At 33.9% G+C, this 19,275-nt stretch overlaps 1 protein-coding gene across 1 annotated transcript in view; it reads right to left on the reverse strand.

Annotated features, from left to right (window-relative positions):
• LOC137237917 (synaptic vesicle glycoprotein 2A-like) overlaps positions 1–19,018 on the reverse strand; it is a 36,560-nt gene extending 17,542 nt beyond the window's left edge. Inside the window, exons 1-3 of the mRNA XM_067762286.1 lie at positions 18,763–19,018; positions 418–742; positions 206–327 (exon numbers count right to left, since the gene is read on the reverse strand). Coding sequence (XP_067618387.1) covers positions 206–327; positions 418–742; positions 18,763–18,898 — 583 coding nt within the window. The 5' untranslated portion in view covers positions 18,899–19,018. The remainder of the gene's footprint in view (positions 1–205; positions 328–417; positions 743–18,762) is intronic.
• Positions 19,019–19,275: the final 257 nt, after the last annotated feature.

Consider the following 19,275-nt stretch of genomic DNA (forward strand, 5'->3'; position numbering starts at 1 on the left):
ATACAAATAAAATATAATACAATAAATATCCGGATATTTATATAACAGAGATATGCATGCTTAACTCATATGCATATAAAATATATCTTTGGTCACAAGCAATAACAGCCTAAGTTCAATATTTTTGCGTGCTAATTATGCGTTTATTGCCTATGACCACAGATATATGTAGTAATGATGTTACATTACAAAGCTGTCTACATACCTGGCATATAAATGGCTGCAATACTAACAAACATTGTTGCATAATTTATAACAACAGCACGATGTTTATCTGTATTGAATTCGCTGAGATATGGATAAACGGCGGCCGAAACAGCACCTAAACTGCAAATAATAATAAACATAATTGACATTTTTATAAGGAAACTGGAAATTGTTTAGTTAACTTGTAAATAGGTATGTAATTATTCTTACCTTATACCCATTATTAAGTTGACTACATTGAAAGCCCATATATTGGTTATGAACATTGAGATGAATTGTAGTAAATTTGTAATAAGCGTTCCACAGAGAAGAACCCATCGCCTTCCAAAAGCATCACTGGCATAACCCCATAAATATGTTGATAAAAAAATTCCAGTAACACATGCCGCCATCATTAGGCCCTTTTCACTTTGGCTCATACCAAATTCACATTGCGATGCTATGGCCATAATACCCACTGAAGTTTGCGTGGCCATTGAGAAGAGCGTCAATAGTCCACACATTAAGAGTACGAGCCATTGTGTTTTACCAAAGCCTGAGGAATGAAATTGAATAATAAAACGCAAAATTGGTCAATCATTACTTACTAAAAAAAATGAAATTCTGGTTATGAAGTTAATGAGACTATATTAGCAAACTTAATGTTTTGTGCTTCCTCAATCCTTCCATGGCAATGATTACTTTTTACTTTTACTCAATTACTTCACTTCAAAATTAAATATTTCAGTTTCGAACTACTTAATCTCTACAAACATGAGACCACCTGTTTCTAAATTACAGCTCCGTAACTGTATGGAACAAAATTATCCCCTGCTCGCCCAGAGGGTGTAGTAAAACCAACACCGACGTCAGTTTACCAATAACTAATAATTTCGTACTTTTTGTGAAGAGATTCGTCGGCTTCTTGTCGGTAAAAATCGATACCGACAAGTTATTGTTGCATTTTGTTGCATTTACACCTTATTATCGATAACAAACGGCTTGATATCAACGGTTTACAGATTTCTTCTCAAAATCAAATCATATTAAAATTTTATCCGTATCTGCTTCATAACAAACCGATTAGTCATCTTTAACAAATCGATAATACGCTGACAAAAAAATTAGGAGCACTTCGACAAGAATTGTATAACTTTTCGAAAATAAAGTCGATAGCTTTTAGATAAAAAATCGATAAAGAGTTCGTAGTTTTTGGCAGGAAATCGATATCTTATTGATAATTGAAGAACACTCCGATAACTTTTTGAAAACAAGTCGATAACTAATTGATAATTAAGGAACAATCCAATAACTTTTTGAAAACAAATCGACAACTTTTTAATAACATAAGATTTTCAAGAACAAATCGATAACATATCGGTGACAAATTGGTAAAACTCCGACAACTTCCCGATAATTTTTCAATGAAAAATCGACAATCTTTATAATATACTAGCAGACCCGGCAGACGTTGTTCTGCCCTAAATTTGGCCTATATGCATACATTTTAATAAGCTTTTTCTGCCTAACTCTACCCTCCCCCCCCCCCCCTCTTCACTTTTTCCTAATCCTTTTATTCACTCCTCTCCTCTCTCCCCTCTTCTCATTCTTCTTCATCCCATATTACCTGTCCCAGAGGTTGGTTTGTATTTTGTTCTAGTCCTAGTCCCAGTCCCACTCCGAGTCTCAGTCCCAGTTCGTTTCTGGTCTTCTTCCCGGAAAAAAGAGTCGTAAATACTAATATAGGCAAATTTTTATACCAAATTTCAGACAAATCGCATAGGACGTATGTAAATAGGTGGGTATTATTTATTCATGTCTTTATTTCGGCTTCGCGTGTATATTTATCAGTTTTGCCAGGTTGATACGAAATCAAATATCACAATGAAAATTGCTTTAGAGCTCTCAGCAACGGCTCTCATTCATATCCATATTACCCACACATGCTAGGGGTACCCGGGTCCATTCTTCGGCTTATATCTCTAGACCCTATACGTCGATCGCAACCAAAGCTATGTAATAACCACCGCGTGAGGTGTACGCAACTTGTGTGAAAACTTGAACAAAATCGACCGACGCATCTCTTCAAACACCGGCGACCAACTAACACACATTTATCCTTTCTTTTTATATATCGTTAGCTTAATGTGAAAATGTGCTAAGTCAACTTTTACGAATTTTACAAGAGACGAAAAAAATTAATAACTTTTAAAATAAACTTCTTTCTTTAAAACTGTGAATGACGATACCTTAATTGCAATACTTTTGAGTGCAGAAGCTTTGAAAAAGATAAATAAAAATCATGTATGCCAACCCAGCAGTTATTTTATGACTTAGCACAATTTCCGCACTCATAACAAATTTTTTCTCCTGACTTAGCACTTTTTACTCAATATGTTTTCTAATCACTCCTCATCTTTAGTGATTGAAATAAAACACTAAAACTATATATTTCACAAAAAATACTATTTATTTGTCAAACTATTTCTAACGGTTCTGATCTGGACTCTTTTGCCGGATGGTGCGCAGACAATAATTATACTCAGTTGAGCAGAGCTCACAGAGTATATTAAGTTTGATTGGATAACGGTTGGTTGTACAGGTATAAAAGAATCGAGATAGATATAGACTTCCATATATCAAAATCATCAGGATCGAAAAAAAATTTGATTGAGCCATGTCCGTCCGTCCGTCCGTTAACACGATAACTTGAGTAAATTTTGAGGTATCTTGATGAAATTTGGTATGTAGGTTCCTGAGCACTCATCTCAGATCGCTATTTAAAATGAACAATATGGGACTATAACCACGCCCACTTTTTCGATATCGAAAATTTCGAAAAACCGAAAAAGTGCAATAATTCATTACCAAAGACAGATAAAGCGATGAAATTTGGTAGGTGAGTTGAACTTATGACGCAGAATAGAAAATTAGTAAAATTTTGGCCAACGGGCGTGGCACCGCCCACTTTTAAAAGAAGGTAAATTAAAAATTTGCAAGCTGTAATTTGGCAGTCGTTCAAGATATCATGATGAAATTTGGCAGGAACGTTACCCCTATTACTATATGTACGCTTAATAAAAATTTGCAAAATCGGAGAAGGACCACGCCCACTTTTAAAAAAAAATTTTTTTTAAGTAAAATTTTAACAAAAAATTTAATATCTTTACAGTATATAAGTAAATTATGTCAACATTCAACTCCAATAAAGATATGGTGCAACAAAATACAAAAATAAAAGAAAATTTCAAAATGGGCGTGGCTCCGCCCTTTTCATTTAATTTGTCTAGGATACTTTTAATGCCATAAGTCGAACAAAAATTTACCAATCCTTTTGAAATTTGGTAGGGGCATAGATTTTATGACGGTAACTGTTTTCTGTGAAAATGGGCGCAATCGGTTGAAGCCACGCCCAGTTTTTATACACAGTCGTCCGTCTGTCCTTCCGCATGGCCGTTAACACGATAACTAGAGCAAAAATCGACATATCTTTACTGAACTTAGTTCACGTACTTATCTGAACGCACTTTATCTTGGTATAAAAAATGAATGAAATCCGACTATGACCACGCCCACTTTTTCGATATCGAAAATTATGAAAAATGCAAAAAATGTCATAATTCTATACCAAACACGAAAAAGGGATGAAACATGGTAATTGGATTGGTTTATTGACGCGAAATATAACTTTAGAAAAAACTTTGTAAAATATGTGTGACACCTACCATATTAAGTAGAAGAAAATGAATAAGCCGGTGTTAAGCTCATGAATTCTTAAATATAAGTATAAACAGAACACACCATTAAACAAACATACGAAAATGAATAAGTTCTGCAGGCCGAAATAAAAACCCTTGAAATCTTGGAAGGTATTATATATATAAATAAATTAGCGGTATCCAACAGATGATGTTCTGGGTCACCCTGGTCCATATTTTGGTCGATATCTGGAAAACGCCTTCACATATACAACTACCACCACTCCCTTTTAAAACTCTCATTAATACCTTTAATTTGATACCAATGTCGTATAAACAAATTCTAGAGTCACCCCTGGTCCACCTTTATGGCGATATCTCGAAAACGGGTCCACCTATAGAACTAAGACCCATGCCCTTTTAAAATACTCATTAACACCTTTCATTTGATACCCATACCGTACAAACATATTCTAGAGTCACCCCTGGTCCACCTTTATGGCGATATCTCGAAAAGGCGACCACCTATAATACTCATTAACACCTTTCATTTGACACCCATATCGTACAAACAAAGCCTAGAGTCACCCCTGGTCCACCTTTATTGCGATACCTCGAAAAGGCGTCCACCTATAGAACTAAGGCCCACTCCCTTTCAAAATACTCATTAACACCTTTCGTTTGACCACCTTTATGGCGATATCTCGAAACGGCGCCCACCTATAGAACTAAGGCCCACTCACTTTTAAAATACTCATTAACACCTTTCCTTTGATACCCATATAGTACAAACAAATTCTAGAGTCACCCCTGGTCCACCTTTATTGCGATACCCCGAAAAGGCGTCCACCTATAGAACTAAGGCACACTCCCTTTCAAAATACTCATTAACACCTTTCGTTTGATACCCATATTGTACAAACGTATTCTAGAGTCACCCCTGGTCCACCCTTATTGCGATATCTCGAAAAGGCGACCACCTATACAACTACCACCACTCCCTTTTACAACCCTCATTAATACCTTTAATTTGATAACCATAACGTACAAACGCATTCTAGAGTCACCCCTGGTCCACCTTTATGGCGATATCTCGAAAAGGCGACCACCTACCTATACAACTACCACCACTCCCTTTTAAAACCCTCATTAATACCTTTAATTTGATACCCATATCGTACAAACAAATTCTAGAGTCACCCCTGGTCCACCTTTATGGCGATATTTCGAAACGGCGTCCACCTATAGAACTAAGGCCCACTCCCTTTAAAATACTCATTAACACCTTTCGTGTGATACCCATATTGTACAAACGTATTCTAGAGTCACCCCTGGTCCACCTTTATGGCGATATCTCGAAAAGGCGCCACCTATACAACTACCACCACTCCCTTTTAAAACCCTCATTAATACCTTTAATTTGATACCCATAACGTACAAACACATTCTAGAGTCACCCCTGGTCCTCCTTTATGGCGATATTTCGAAACGGCGTCCACCTATAGAACTAAGGCCCACTCCCTTTGAAAATACTCATTTACACCTTTCGTTTGATGCCCATATTGTACAAACAAATTCTAGGGTCACCCCTGTCCACCTTTATGGCGATATCTCGAAACGGCGTCCACCTATAGAACTAAGGCCCACTCCCTTTTAAAATACTCATTAACACGTTTCGTTTGATACCCATATTGTACAAACGTATTCTAGAGTCACCCCTGGTCCACCTTTATGGCGATATCTCGAAAAGGAGCCACCTATACAACTACCACCACTCCCTTATAAAACCCTCATTAATACCTTTAATTTGATACCCATAACGTACAAACACATTCTAGAGTCACCCCTGGTCCACCTTTATGGCGATATTTCGAAACGGCGTCCACCTATAGAACTAAGACCCACTCCCTTTTAAAATACTCATTAACACCTTTCGTTTGATACCCATATTGTACAAACGTATTCTAGAGTCACCCCTGGTCCACCTTTATGGCGATATCTCGAAAAGGCGCCACCTATACAACTACCACCACTCCCTTTTAAAACCCTCATTAATACCTTTAATTTGATAACCATAACTTACAAACGCATTCTAGAGTCACCCCTGGTCCACCTTTATGGCGATATCTCGAAAAGGCGACCACCTACCTATACAACTACCACCACTCCCTTTTAAAACCCTCATTAATACCTTTAATTTGATACCCATAACTTACAAACAAATTCTAGAGTCACCCCTGGTCCACCTTTATGGCGATATTTCGAAACGGCGTCCACCTATAGAACTAAGGCCCACTCCCTTTTAACATACTCATTAACACCTTTCGTTTGATACCCATATTGTACAAACATATTCTAGAGTCACCCCTGGTCCACCTTTATGGCGATATCTCGAAAAGGCGCCACCTATACAACTACCACCACTCCCTTTTAAAACCCTCATTAATACCTTTAATTTGATACCCATAATGTACAAACACATTCTAGAGTCACCCCTGGTATAGTGTTAACTACTTTGTACTCTTTACTTTAATTTTTAAAATAATTTTAATTGAGTTTTCGTGTTAACTTAAAATTTTGAATAACTTCAAAAAAAGAAAATTCTAATTAGTTGGAAAATATCTAAACTCAAAAATAAACAAAAATAAATTTTTATACTTCAAATAAATAACATAATATTTTTAAAAAATATATATTTAAATATTTGGTTAACCACCAAATATATTGGCGATCTTACCAACGATCCTGCAATCGAATCAATTAAACCCCAATAAGTTCAAGAACGATATAATTTTCGTTTGACAAAAGTGGTGTAGTACTTCCGCGCAACCAATTTTTCTCATCTAGCTGAAAGTAGCTACCAACAGAAGCTCATACGAAGTTTCAACCGTCTTCAACCGTCATCTTGCCAATATTAAATGCAAAACTTAAAATATAAAAGACACGTGTGGTTCAAGTTATCATGAATTGTTTAACGCAACTTAAAAATATATGAAGAAAAATGAAAACAATCCAGTGTAACTCGTAAACTAGAACATTTTATGCAATACACAAAATTGCTTTGTAACCAAACAACCAGCTATTTATGTACATACAACATTTTTAAGTGCACGAACTGATTTGCGATTTGCGAAAGCAAAAAAATGTTAAAGTAATGAAATTTTTTACAATTTGTGCATTCTACATGTATGAAAGCTATTTGCTCATCAGAGAAATCGATATACATAACTCAATAGACCTTCTAGTCACCAGACTGGCCAGACTTCCAACTACAATCAAAACGAAAATATTTATCAACAATCAAAATTTCTCGAATAACGTAAATGCCATTGCCAATCATCAATCAACTACTTATTAATTTTAATATTTTTTTATTAAATTTAATTTTATGTAAGTACAATTTTTATTCTAATATTAAATTTAAAATTTTTCAATTATAATTTAAATTAAAATTTTAAACCTTTTAACTTTCAAATTTATTTTAAGATTATTTTTATATTTTAACAATTATTTAAATTTACTTATTTTTTATATAAAATTAAATATTTTATTTAAATTGTTAACTCCCTTTCCAAAAAAAATCTTAAATATTTCCTAATTTTCAAATTTTTCATTTTATTTTATTTTTTTTTTTTTTTTCATATGGTTCTACGTTCACCAATACGAACTCGTAAATTTACAAATGCAGAAAATCAAAATATCAACCATACAAATAACATCATGACTCACAATACAACTCAAAATTCTAACATTAATACAACACAAAACAACATCTCTAATACAACACAAAATACTTCAACACAAGATAACTTTACAAATTTTCCTTCTAAAAAAAAAAAAAATGTAAGGCGCGATAACCTCCGAAGAGATCTAAGGCCGAGCTTCTCTTCCAATTTGCGTCGTGCTCCTCTTGATTTTCCCTACAAATTGGCCGGACGGGACCTACATGTTTTATGCCGACTCCGAACGGCATCTGCAAAGCAGATGAGTTTTCACTGAGAGCTTTTCATGGCAGAAATACACCCGGAGTGCTTGCCAAACACTGCCGAGGGGCGACCCCGCTTAGAAAAATTTTCTTCTAATTGAAAAATCTTATTTCTAAAATTTTGATGTTGCTTTGCCCGGGAGTTGAACCCAGGGCATACGGTGTGATAGGCGGAGCACGCTACCCATCACACCACGGTGGCCGCCAATTTTCCTTCTACTAAATCTATTAAATTACCACAATTTTGGCAAGATTGTCCTGATGCCTGGTTTTTGCTTGTTGAAGGACAATTTGAAATTAACAATATCAATGATGACAATTTAAAATTTCAAAATGTTCTAATTACTCTTCAACGAGATACTATATCTAAAATTTTAGATGTTATTAACCCTCCTCCTCTTTTTAATAAATATGATACAATCAAAAAAGTTCTATGTGAAAGATTTTCTCTTAGCGAAGAAAAACGATTAGAACAATTATTTTCAAAAACTGAACTTGGTGATCGTTCACCATCTGAATTATTCAGATTTATGAAATCACTTATAGGTTCTGCCTCCATAGTTAGCCAAGAATTACTCTTTAAATTGTGGATTCGTAAATTACCACAAGAAATACAAATTCATTTGACTTCCAATAATAATCAAAACAGAGATGAAATTATTATTTTAGCTGACAAACTTTTTGATTTAATCAATAAACCTCATTCTTCCAAATCTCCTGTAGTCTCAAGTATAAATAATAATATTTTAGAACAATGCGTTAAAAATTTAACTGAATTAACTACGACTATTTTTCAAAATTTAAATAAAATTTCTAATGATATTAATCAATTACAAATCCGTTCAAGATCTAAAGATAGAAATAGATTTAAATCTCGAAATTTTTCAAAATCAAGAAATTTTTCAAACAATCGTAATTTTACTTCACAAACAAATATTTGTTGGTATCACAAAAAATTTAAGAATAACGCTCTTAAATGTATACCCCCATGCAATTTTAATCAAAATCACAATTCAAATTCCGAACAAAATTTAAACTGAAACGATCCATTATGACGGTGACGGATAATGGAACTATTATTAAACCTACTCGTCGCCTATTCATATTTGATAAATTCAATAAACTTAATTTTCTTATCGATACCGGTGCAGTTGTATCAGTTATTCCTTTTTCTAAATTTAAAATTTATAAAAGAAATTCGGATCTTACTTTGACTGCAGCAAACGGTTCTTCAATTGAAACTTTCGGTACAAAACTACTTAAAATTGATTTAGGTTTAAGAAGAGATTTTGAATTTCCATTCATTATTGCGAATATTGATACACCAATTTTAGGAGCAAACTTTTTAGAAAAATTCGGAATTATTGTCAATATTAAAAATAAAGAAATAATGGATTCTACTACAAAAATTAAAGTTACTGGATCTTTTGGATTTTCTGATATTTTCTCACTAAAAATTCCTATTGTCGAAAATAAGTTTTCAAAATTACTTAATGAATTTCCGTCTATTACCTGTGAACCAGATTATACTAAAAAAGTTAAACACCATACGGTTCACAGGATAGAAACAAAAGGTATTTTACCATTTTCGAAACCCAGACGTCTTGATCCAATCAAACTTAAAATTGCTAAAGCTGAATTTGAATTTTTAGTTAAAACGGGTATATGCAGACCCTCAAATTCTTCTATTGCATCTCCACTTCATCTCGTTCCTAAAAAAGAACCAAATGATTGGAGACCTTGCGGAGACTATCGAAGACTTAATTTTATTACTACACCAGATCGGTATCCTTTACCACATATTCACGATTTAACAATTGATTTAAAAAACAAACAATTTTTTTCCAAAATTGATCTTGTGCGTGCTTACCACCAAATTCCAATGGCAGAAGAAGACATTCATAAAACTGCAATAACTACCCCTTTTGGAATGTTTGAATTCGTAAGAATGCCTTTCGGTTTACGAAACAGTGCTCAAACTTTCCAACGCTTTATTAATGAAGTATTTTCTGATTTCGATTTTGTATTTACATACATTGATGACATTCTTATTGCCAGTGATAATGAAGATCAACATATAAATCATTTAAAATCAGTTTTCAAAAGACTTGAAGAATATAATTTAAATATCAAACCTTCAAAATGTACTCTCGGTGTAAATAAATTAAATTTTTTAAGTTACGAAATTTCAGGCGAAGGTATTAAACCATCTTTAGATAGAATTGAAATCATAACAAATTTTGAAAAACCAATTTCTATAAATAAATTACAAAAATTTTTAGGTATGATAAATTACTATCACAGATATATTAAAATGTTAGCAACAGAACTTAGTCCTCTGCATGAAATGTTAACACATGCAATTAAAAACAAACTCAAACAATTAAATTGGACAAATGAAACCACAACAGCTTTCGAAAATGTTAAAAAACTTTTTGCTAAAAATACTTTACTTACACATTTCGACAAAAATGGTACTTTATCATTAGCAGTAGATGCATCAAATGTTGCTATTGGAGCAGTTCTTCAACAAACTAGCAATAATATACTAGAACCCTTAGCTTATTTTTCAAGAAAACTAACTACAACAGAAACTAAATATTCAACATTTGATCGTGAACTTTTGGCAATTTATAATTCAATTAAACATTTTAAACATTTTCTTGAAGGTAGAACTTTTACAATTTATACTGATCATAAACCTTTAATTCATGTTCTAAATTCTAAAGTAGATAGATCTCCTCGTCAACTACGTCATCTTGAATATATTGCTCAATTTACAAATGATATTCAATATATACATGGAAAAGACAACATAGTTGCCGACACACTTTCCCGTATTCCAGAAATAAATGCAATTTCAACTCAAGATATAAATTTAGAAACTTTATATAAAGAACAGCAAACTGATACATTTTTACAAAAAACCATTTCTGATCCAAATTCTAAAAATAATTTAAAAGAAATTCATTTTCCAATTATTAATTTAAACATATGGTGTGATGTTTCTCTACAACCTTTTCGACCTTATGTTCCACATTCTATGAGAAGAATTATATTTGACAAAATTCACTCATTATCTCATCCAAGTATAAGAACAACTAGAAAATTAATTCAAAATAAATATTATTGGCCTAACATGCGTAAAGAGATTAATGATTGGACTTCATCTTGCATCAATTGTCAAAAATCCAAAATTTCAAGACATACTAAATCTCCTATCCAAAAAACTCAAATACCATCAGGCCGTTTTGAACATATTCATATGGATATTGTTGGACCTCTTCCAGTTTCAAATTGAAATTGTTATATTTTAACAATTATTGACAGATTTTCACGTTGGCCTGAAGCTTATCCACTTAAAGATATTTCAACAAATACTATAGTAAAAACTTTTATTCAAAATTATATACCACGATTTGGTATACCATTGAATATTACAGTAGATCAAGGTTCACAATTCACCTCAAAATTTTTTACGGAATTAACTAAACTTTTAGGTTCTCATAAAATTCATACATCTCCTTACCATCCCCAAGCAAATGGCATGATAGAGAGATTTCATCGAACTTTAAAAGCAGCAATTATAGCATCAAACGACTCGGTTCATTGGTCTGACATTTTACCATTCATTCTACTTGGTTTACGAACTTCTATTAAAGAAGAATTAAAATGTTCATCTGCTGAACTTGTTTATGGCCAAACACTTAGAATACCTGGTGAATTAATTATTTCAAATAGTAATAAAGAACATGATTTTTCTAATGACGCTCTTCATAAAATAAGAGAATATTTTTCGCTTGTTCGTTCTAAAGTGTTTCATCATAATAAAGAAATTTTTTTCGTTCCTAAACAATTAGAAAATTGTGAGTATGTTTTTGTTAAAGTTCTTCGTAAATCTAATTTAGAATCACCTTATGAAGGACCTTTTAAAGTTATCTCTAAGAAAAATAAAACATTTACAATTCAATACAAAAATACTATTAAAAATATTTCAATTGATTTACTTAAACCAGCAAACATACTTATTAACACTAATTTAAATACAAATACATTAAACAACAAAAAAAAAAAAAGGTTACTTTTAATATTAATTAATAATTTGTTTGTTTCAAATTTTCTTGGAGGGGGAGTAAATATAGTGTTAACTACTTTGTACTCTTTACTTTAATTTTTAAAATAATTTTAATTGAGTTTTCGTGTTAACTTAAAATTTTGAATAACTTCAAAAAAAGAAAATTCTAATTAGTTGGAAAATATCTAAACTCAAAAATAAACAAAAATAAATTTTTATACTTCAAATAAATAACATAATATTTTTAAAAAATATATATTTAAATATTTGGTTAACCACCAAACCTGGTCCACCTTTATGGTGATATTTCGAAACGGCGTCCACCTATAGAACTAAGGCCCACTCCCTTTTAAAATACTCATTTACACCTTTCGTTTGATGCCCATAACGTACAAACGTATTCTAGAGTCACCCCTGGTCCACCTTTATGGCGATATCTCGAAAAGGCGACCACCTATACAACTACCACCACTCCCTTTTAAAACCCTCATTAATACCTTTAATTTGATACCCATAACGTACAAACACATTCTAGAGTCACCCCTGGTCCACCTTTATGGCGATATTTCGAAACGGCGTCCACCTATAGAACTAAGACCCACTCCCTTTTAAAATACTCATTAACACCTTTCGTTTGATACCCATATTGTACAAACGTATTCTAGAGTCACCCCTGGTCCACCTTTATGGCGATATCTCGAAAAGGAGCCACCTATACAACTACCACCACTCCCTTATAAAACCCTCATTAATACCTTTAATTTGATACCCATAACGTACAAACACATTCTAGAGTCACCCCTGGTCCACCTTTATGGCGATATTTCGAAACGGCGTCCACCTATAGAACTAAGACCCACTCCCTTTTAAAATACTCATTAACACCTTTCGTTTGATACCCATATTGTACAAACGTATTCTAGAGTCACCCCTGGTCCACCTTTATGGCGATATCTCGAAAAGGCGCCACCTATACAACTACCACCACTCCCTTTTAAAACCCTCATTAATACCTTTAATTTGATAACCATAACTTACAAACGCATTCTAGAGTCACCCCTGGTCCACCTTTATGGCGATATCTCGAAAAGGCGACCACCTACCTATACAACTACCACCACTCCCTTTTAAAACCCTCATTAATACCTTTAATTTGATACCCATAACTTACAAACAAATTCTAGAGTCACCCCTGGTCCACCTTTATGGCGATATTTCGAAACGGCGTCCACCTATAGAACTAAGGCCCACTCCCTTTTAACATACTCATTAACACCTTTCGTTTGATACCCATATTGTACAAACATATTCTAGAGTCACCCCTGGTCCACCTTTATGGCGATATCTCGAAAAGGCGCCACCTATACAACTACCACCACTCCCTTTTAAAACCCTCATTAATACCTTTAATTTGATACCCATAATGTACAAACACATTCTAGAGTCACCCCTGGTATAGTGTTAACTACTTTGTACTCTTTACTTTAATTTTTAAAATAATTTTAATTGAGTTTTCGTGTTAACTTAAAATTTTGAATAACTTCAAAAAAAGAAAATTCTAATTAGTTGGAAAATATCTAAACTCAAAAATAAACAAAAATAAATTTTTATACTTCAAATAAATAACATAATATTTTTAAAAAATATATATTTAAATATTTGGTTAACCACCAAACCTGGTCCACCTTTATGGTGATATTTCGAAACGGCGTCCACCTATAGAACTAAGGCCCACTCCCTTTTAAAATACTCATTTACACCTTTCGTTTGATGCCCATAACGTACAAACGTATTCTAGAGTCACCCCTGGTCCACCTTTATGGCGATATCTCGAAAAGGCGACCACCTATACAACTACCACCACTCCCTTTTAAAACCCTCATTAATACCTTTAATTTGATACCCATAACGTACAAACACATTCTAGAGTCACCCCTGGTCCACCTTTATGGCGATATTTCGAAACGGTGTCCACCTATAGAACTAAGGCCCACTCCCTTTCAAAATACTCATTAACACCTTTCGTTTGATACCCATAACGTACAAACGTATTCTAGAGTCACCCCTGGTCCACCTTTATGGCGATATTTCGAAACGGCGTCCACCTATAGAACTAAGACCCACTCCCTTTTAAAATACTCATTAACACCTTTCGTTTGATACCCATATTGTACAAACGTATTCTAGAGTCACCCCTGGTCCACCTTTATGGCGATATCTCGAAAAGGCGCCACCTATACAACTACCACCACTCCCTTTTAAAACCCTCATTAATACCTTTAATTTGATAACCATAACTTACAAACGCATTCTAGAGTCACCCCTGGTCCACCTTTATGGCGATATCTCGAAAAGGCGACCACCTATACAACTACCACCACTCCCTTTTAAAACCCTCATTAATACCTTTAATTTGATACCCATAACTTACAAACAAATTCTAGAGTCACCCCTGGTCCACCTTTATGGCGATATTTCGAAACGGCGTCCACCTATAGAACTAAGGCCCACTCCCTTTTAACATACTCATTAACACCTTTCGTTTGATACCCATATTGTACAAACGTATTCTAGAGTCACCCCTGGTCCACCTTTATGGCGATATCTCGAAAAGGCGCCACCTATACAACTACCACCACTCCCTTTTAAAACCCTCATTAATACCTTTAATTTGATACCCATAACTTACAAACAAATTCTAGAGTCACCCCTGGTCCACCTTTATGGCGATATTTCGAAACGGCGTCCACCTATAGAACTAAGACCCACTCCCTTTTAAAATACTCATTAACACCTTTCGTTTGATACCCATATTGTACAAACGTATTCTAGAGTCACCCCTGGTCCACCTTTATGGCGATATCTTGAAAAGGCGCCACCTATACAACTACCACCACTCCCTTTTAAAACCCTCATTAATACCTTTAATTTGATAACCGTAACGTACAAACGCATTCTAGAGTCACCCCTGGTCCACCTTTATGGCGATATCTCGAAAAGGCGACCACCTACCTATACAACTACCACCACTCCCTTTTAAAACCCTCATTAATACCTTTAATTTGATACCCATATCGTACAAACAAATTCTAGGGTCACTCCTGGTCCACCTTTATGGCGATATCTCGAAACGGCGTCCACCTATGGAACTAAGGATCACTCCCTTTTAAAATACTCATTAACACCTTTCATTTGATACCCATATCGTACAAACAAATTCTAGAGTCAACCCTGATCCACCTTTATGGCGATATCTCTAAATGGCGGCCACCTATAAAACTATGGCCCACTCCCTCATAAAATACTCTTTAATGCCTTTCATTTGATACACATGTCATACAAACACATTCCAGGGTTTCCCTCGGTTCATTTTCCTACATGGTTATTTTCCCTTATGTTGTCACCATAGCTCTCAACTGAGTATGTAATGTTCGATTGCACCCGAACTTAACCTTCCCTACTTGTTTATATTTAAATTCAAACAAATACTGTGCTGTGTCTTATTCCAAAAAGACAACTGCCGCATACTTTATCTACAAACTAAATGCTAAATCTCTTAATCGTTGTCAAGAGAATAAAGACTTGGGTCTAATTTTTGACACCAAACTCTCCATTTCTAGTCAGATTGACTTCGTTGTTTCAAAATTTGTTGCAATGGTTGGGTTCAGTAGACGTAAAACCAGTGACTTTAAGGACCCTATGACGTTGAAGGCACTTTATATCCTTGGTCAGAAGTCATCCCGAATATTGCTCAATAATATGGAATCCTATGAATATAACTCCTATAAAATTGAGAGAATTCAAACATTTTTTACAAAAATTGCTTTACGTATGCTTCACTGGCCATACGGCCTCCCATCATATACCAGCAGTCACAAATTGCACAGGCTTTGCATGACAGACGAACTTTTATCTCACTCATGCTTGCCTATAATGTAATAAACTTTGGCACGAATTGCTCTGATTTATCTACTTTGTTCATTCGATATATTCCACTGCGTGATCTTCGGCAAATAGATCGAAATAACTCATAAAACGAATTATGCTATGAATGAACCTATAACTAGGACTATACATCTAGCAAATCGATTCAGTAATGTTCTTAATTTTAATAACAGCTTATATAGGTTTAAGCTTGAATTGTTTTCTATTTCTAACTAGTCTTTAACAAAGTATGTAGTTATCGACATGCAAAAATTGAAGTAGATTATGGTCAGTGCAAAGCATTTATCAAACACCAAAGGATGTCTCAATTGGGTGAATCCAATTTAAAGGGGTTGTTTAGGCAACTCTCTCAAGGGGTTCCCAGCGCAATATATAGATTATCTAACCCAATTTTCAACCTCACCTATCCATGGCGAATTCTGTTTCATTGACAACCGAGACTCTGGCGACCCCAAGTTCTTCATGGAACTGGGGGGTTGGGAGGACGGGATGGCCTAGAATGTTTAATGTGGTCATATAAATCGTTCCCGAGATGGTCGGACTAGTACCTTAATAGTGCTTTGTTACCGGAACGTACCGGATCTATATGCGGCAAAGGACCATCAACATCGGCCCATAGCCTTCGCGGAGTGTCTTTATCGTTAATACAACAACAACAACAACAAAGCATGTACTTTCAGAGTGATTGACTTAGCACATTTTTTTTTAACAGTTGGCGACTTAGCACATTTACACATCATTGCAAACAGCACGTAAAAATTAAAAATTTAAATATTTTTTTCTTGTGATCGATGTATTTTGAATTCAGTTTTAAAACTGCATTGAAATACAATTTTTCAAAAAAAGTGACTTAGCACATTTTCACATTAAGCTAACGATATATAGATTTTTATTTTTCACACTTCACTATAATATTAAAACGAAATGCAGATATTCGTTGCTTTTGAAATTCGGCTTAAAAATTGTACATGGAACAACTAAAGACTCTCCTGAATTAAAAAAAAATTTCTTAGTACCTCTAAACCGCGGGCCCCCTCAGAAACCCCTGGCCCGGGGGTAATTGTGAGTGCCAGTGTGTATACGTAACATTTTATTATAACAAATAAACATTTAAAAAAATTGCAATAAAATAATATTGCGACCATAAACTGAGATATGACCTGTCCTGTATTTCAAGTTAGGCCAAACTACACACGGAGTACAAAACAAATTCAAAATCGGTTCAGTAGTTTAGGAGTCCATCGCGGACAAACAATGTAACACGTGGTTTTTATATATAAAGATAGATAAATTTTCTATTATGAATCGATGAAGAATCGATTAATAAAGTCAATAATTTTTTTAATGTATAATTTTTCGGTATTTCATTAGCGATACATGCTCATATTGCTTTATACAATTATTTTTTTGTATTGAAATAAAAGAAATATTGCAAAATTTACAAACGGCAATGGTTACTAGGATATGATTCTGTATTTCACTTTTTCATCAGTTAGCTCTTCGGGAGCTGAGTATTGAACTCGAAATCTCCAACATTCATACTTTATACTAGTGTAAAGACAGACAGATGCCTTTAACCACTCAACTATATGAATGCCCCGCTGCTCGCTGTGCAATTGGTCTCTAAGTATTGCCTTTTTTTTGCTATTCCTTTATTCACCACTTAGGTACATACTAATTCTATATGCTTTTTTTAATCCTAATTGTGTGGCGCGCTTAAGAGCTTAGTAACATTGGTTTTTTATAAAATTGCTTTTGTTAGCAGTACTTCCGCTGCTCACAATTATATCAATATTATCATCTGTATTTAATTAACGATTGATTGTATTTGATTTGCGATGAAGAATCGATTAATTTTTGATACCACATCGAAAATTTGCTATAATTTTTTTTAACGTATAAGTTTTCGAGACCTTTTCAATAGCACTTGATTCGGATGCTTGCTTAGCGCAATACTTGCAAGGGGACGCTAGTGCTCGTTTCCGAAATGTTCGGACTTATATCTTAATAGTGCTTGCTACCGGAAGGTACCAGATCTATATCTGGGAAAGGACCATCAATATCGGTAACACTCCCCAAAACCTTCGGGGAGTAGCTTTATCGCTACAACAACAGCTCCGAAAACTAATGGGTAACATTTCGATAACATATCGATAACTTTTCGATATTAAATCGATAACTTTCTTACGCCTCCGTCAATACCGTGAAGAAACATGTTGACATATCAAAAACAACAAAGTCACCGCGGAGAGGACTTTTCAAGGCGCATGAATCAAATTCTATGCAAAATAAGGTTGGAAGAGAGAATATCTGACGATTGGATTTTATGTATAACTATCGCGTTATCTAAAACTCAACTTTAAAATATATGTATCTAATAAACATAAACCTTGTTTACAAAAAATTTTGTATCGGACTTTTTAGTTAACACGCGAAGACAGTCCTCAAATTTTTGACTGAAATGTAACATTCGCGGGTTTGTTTGGTAAGGATAACATAGCCTGGAATTTCTTGTCTATTATTGCTTGATGCTACAGACTGCGTTTGTTACTTTTGTTTTGCACAACACTGCGTGTATATAACTAAAAAGATTTTGTAAACTTATAACTTATTTTGTTGGCTTTGTTCATATTTTTAACTGATATTTGCATTTTTTACTTGATTAAAAAAAATCAAAGTTTCAACACAATCTGTACTATTGCATTTCGTTTCATTCTTTAGGGTTCAATTCTTAATTATGATTTTTTTGTTTAAAATGATATAATTATTTTACATCATAACTAATGAATTTTTATTGCCATTCAGGATATATTTTTTTATTTTTTTTTTTTGTTTTTTTTTTTTTTGTAAATAGCTATCCACTATAAACATACCAATACGCGCCAAGACATATTCATAATCTAATCCGCTGCTATCACTAACACCCGTAACATTAACGGCACTTGTATCTTGTGAAATACTCATTCCGATAGGTTGACGACCTCCATTTTTATTATCCGAGAATTGCATTTTTTCTTTGTTAAATGGTTTAACAAAGTGCTAATTGCAGCCACTGTCGTCAACGTTTCTTCAAAGAGTGATTTACTCTGGCTTAGCTTTATTTGCATTGACTGTTTCGTGTCGTGCGTTTGCGGATTTTTAATTATTTATTTGCAATACTAGTTTTTAATTTAGTTTAAAATATGTATTTTCAATTATTTACTTGTTGCAATGATACTTCAACGTACTGCGAGTCTTACCAATTAAACGAGATTTAATTTTTAATAGATTCCATTTATCGCTATGAGATTTATTTAAATATAGTTACATATTGTAAGTGTTTGCCAGAGAAATCATGAAGTAAAATTATTCATACCGTGTCTGAATTTTTATTTTATCAACTCGCT

This window comes from Eurosta solidaginis, chromosome 1, assembly GCF_040869045.1.
Source record: "Eurosta solidaginis isolate ZX-2024a chromosome 1, ASM4086904v1, whole genome shotgun sequence".
In the NCBI taxonomy this organism is placed as follows: Eukaryota; Metazoa; Arthropoda; class Insecta; order Diptera; family Tephritidae; genus Eurosta; species Eurosta solidaginis.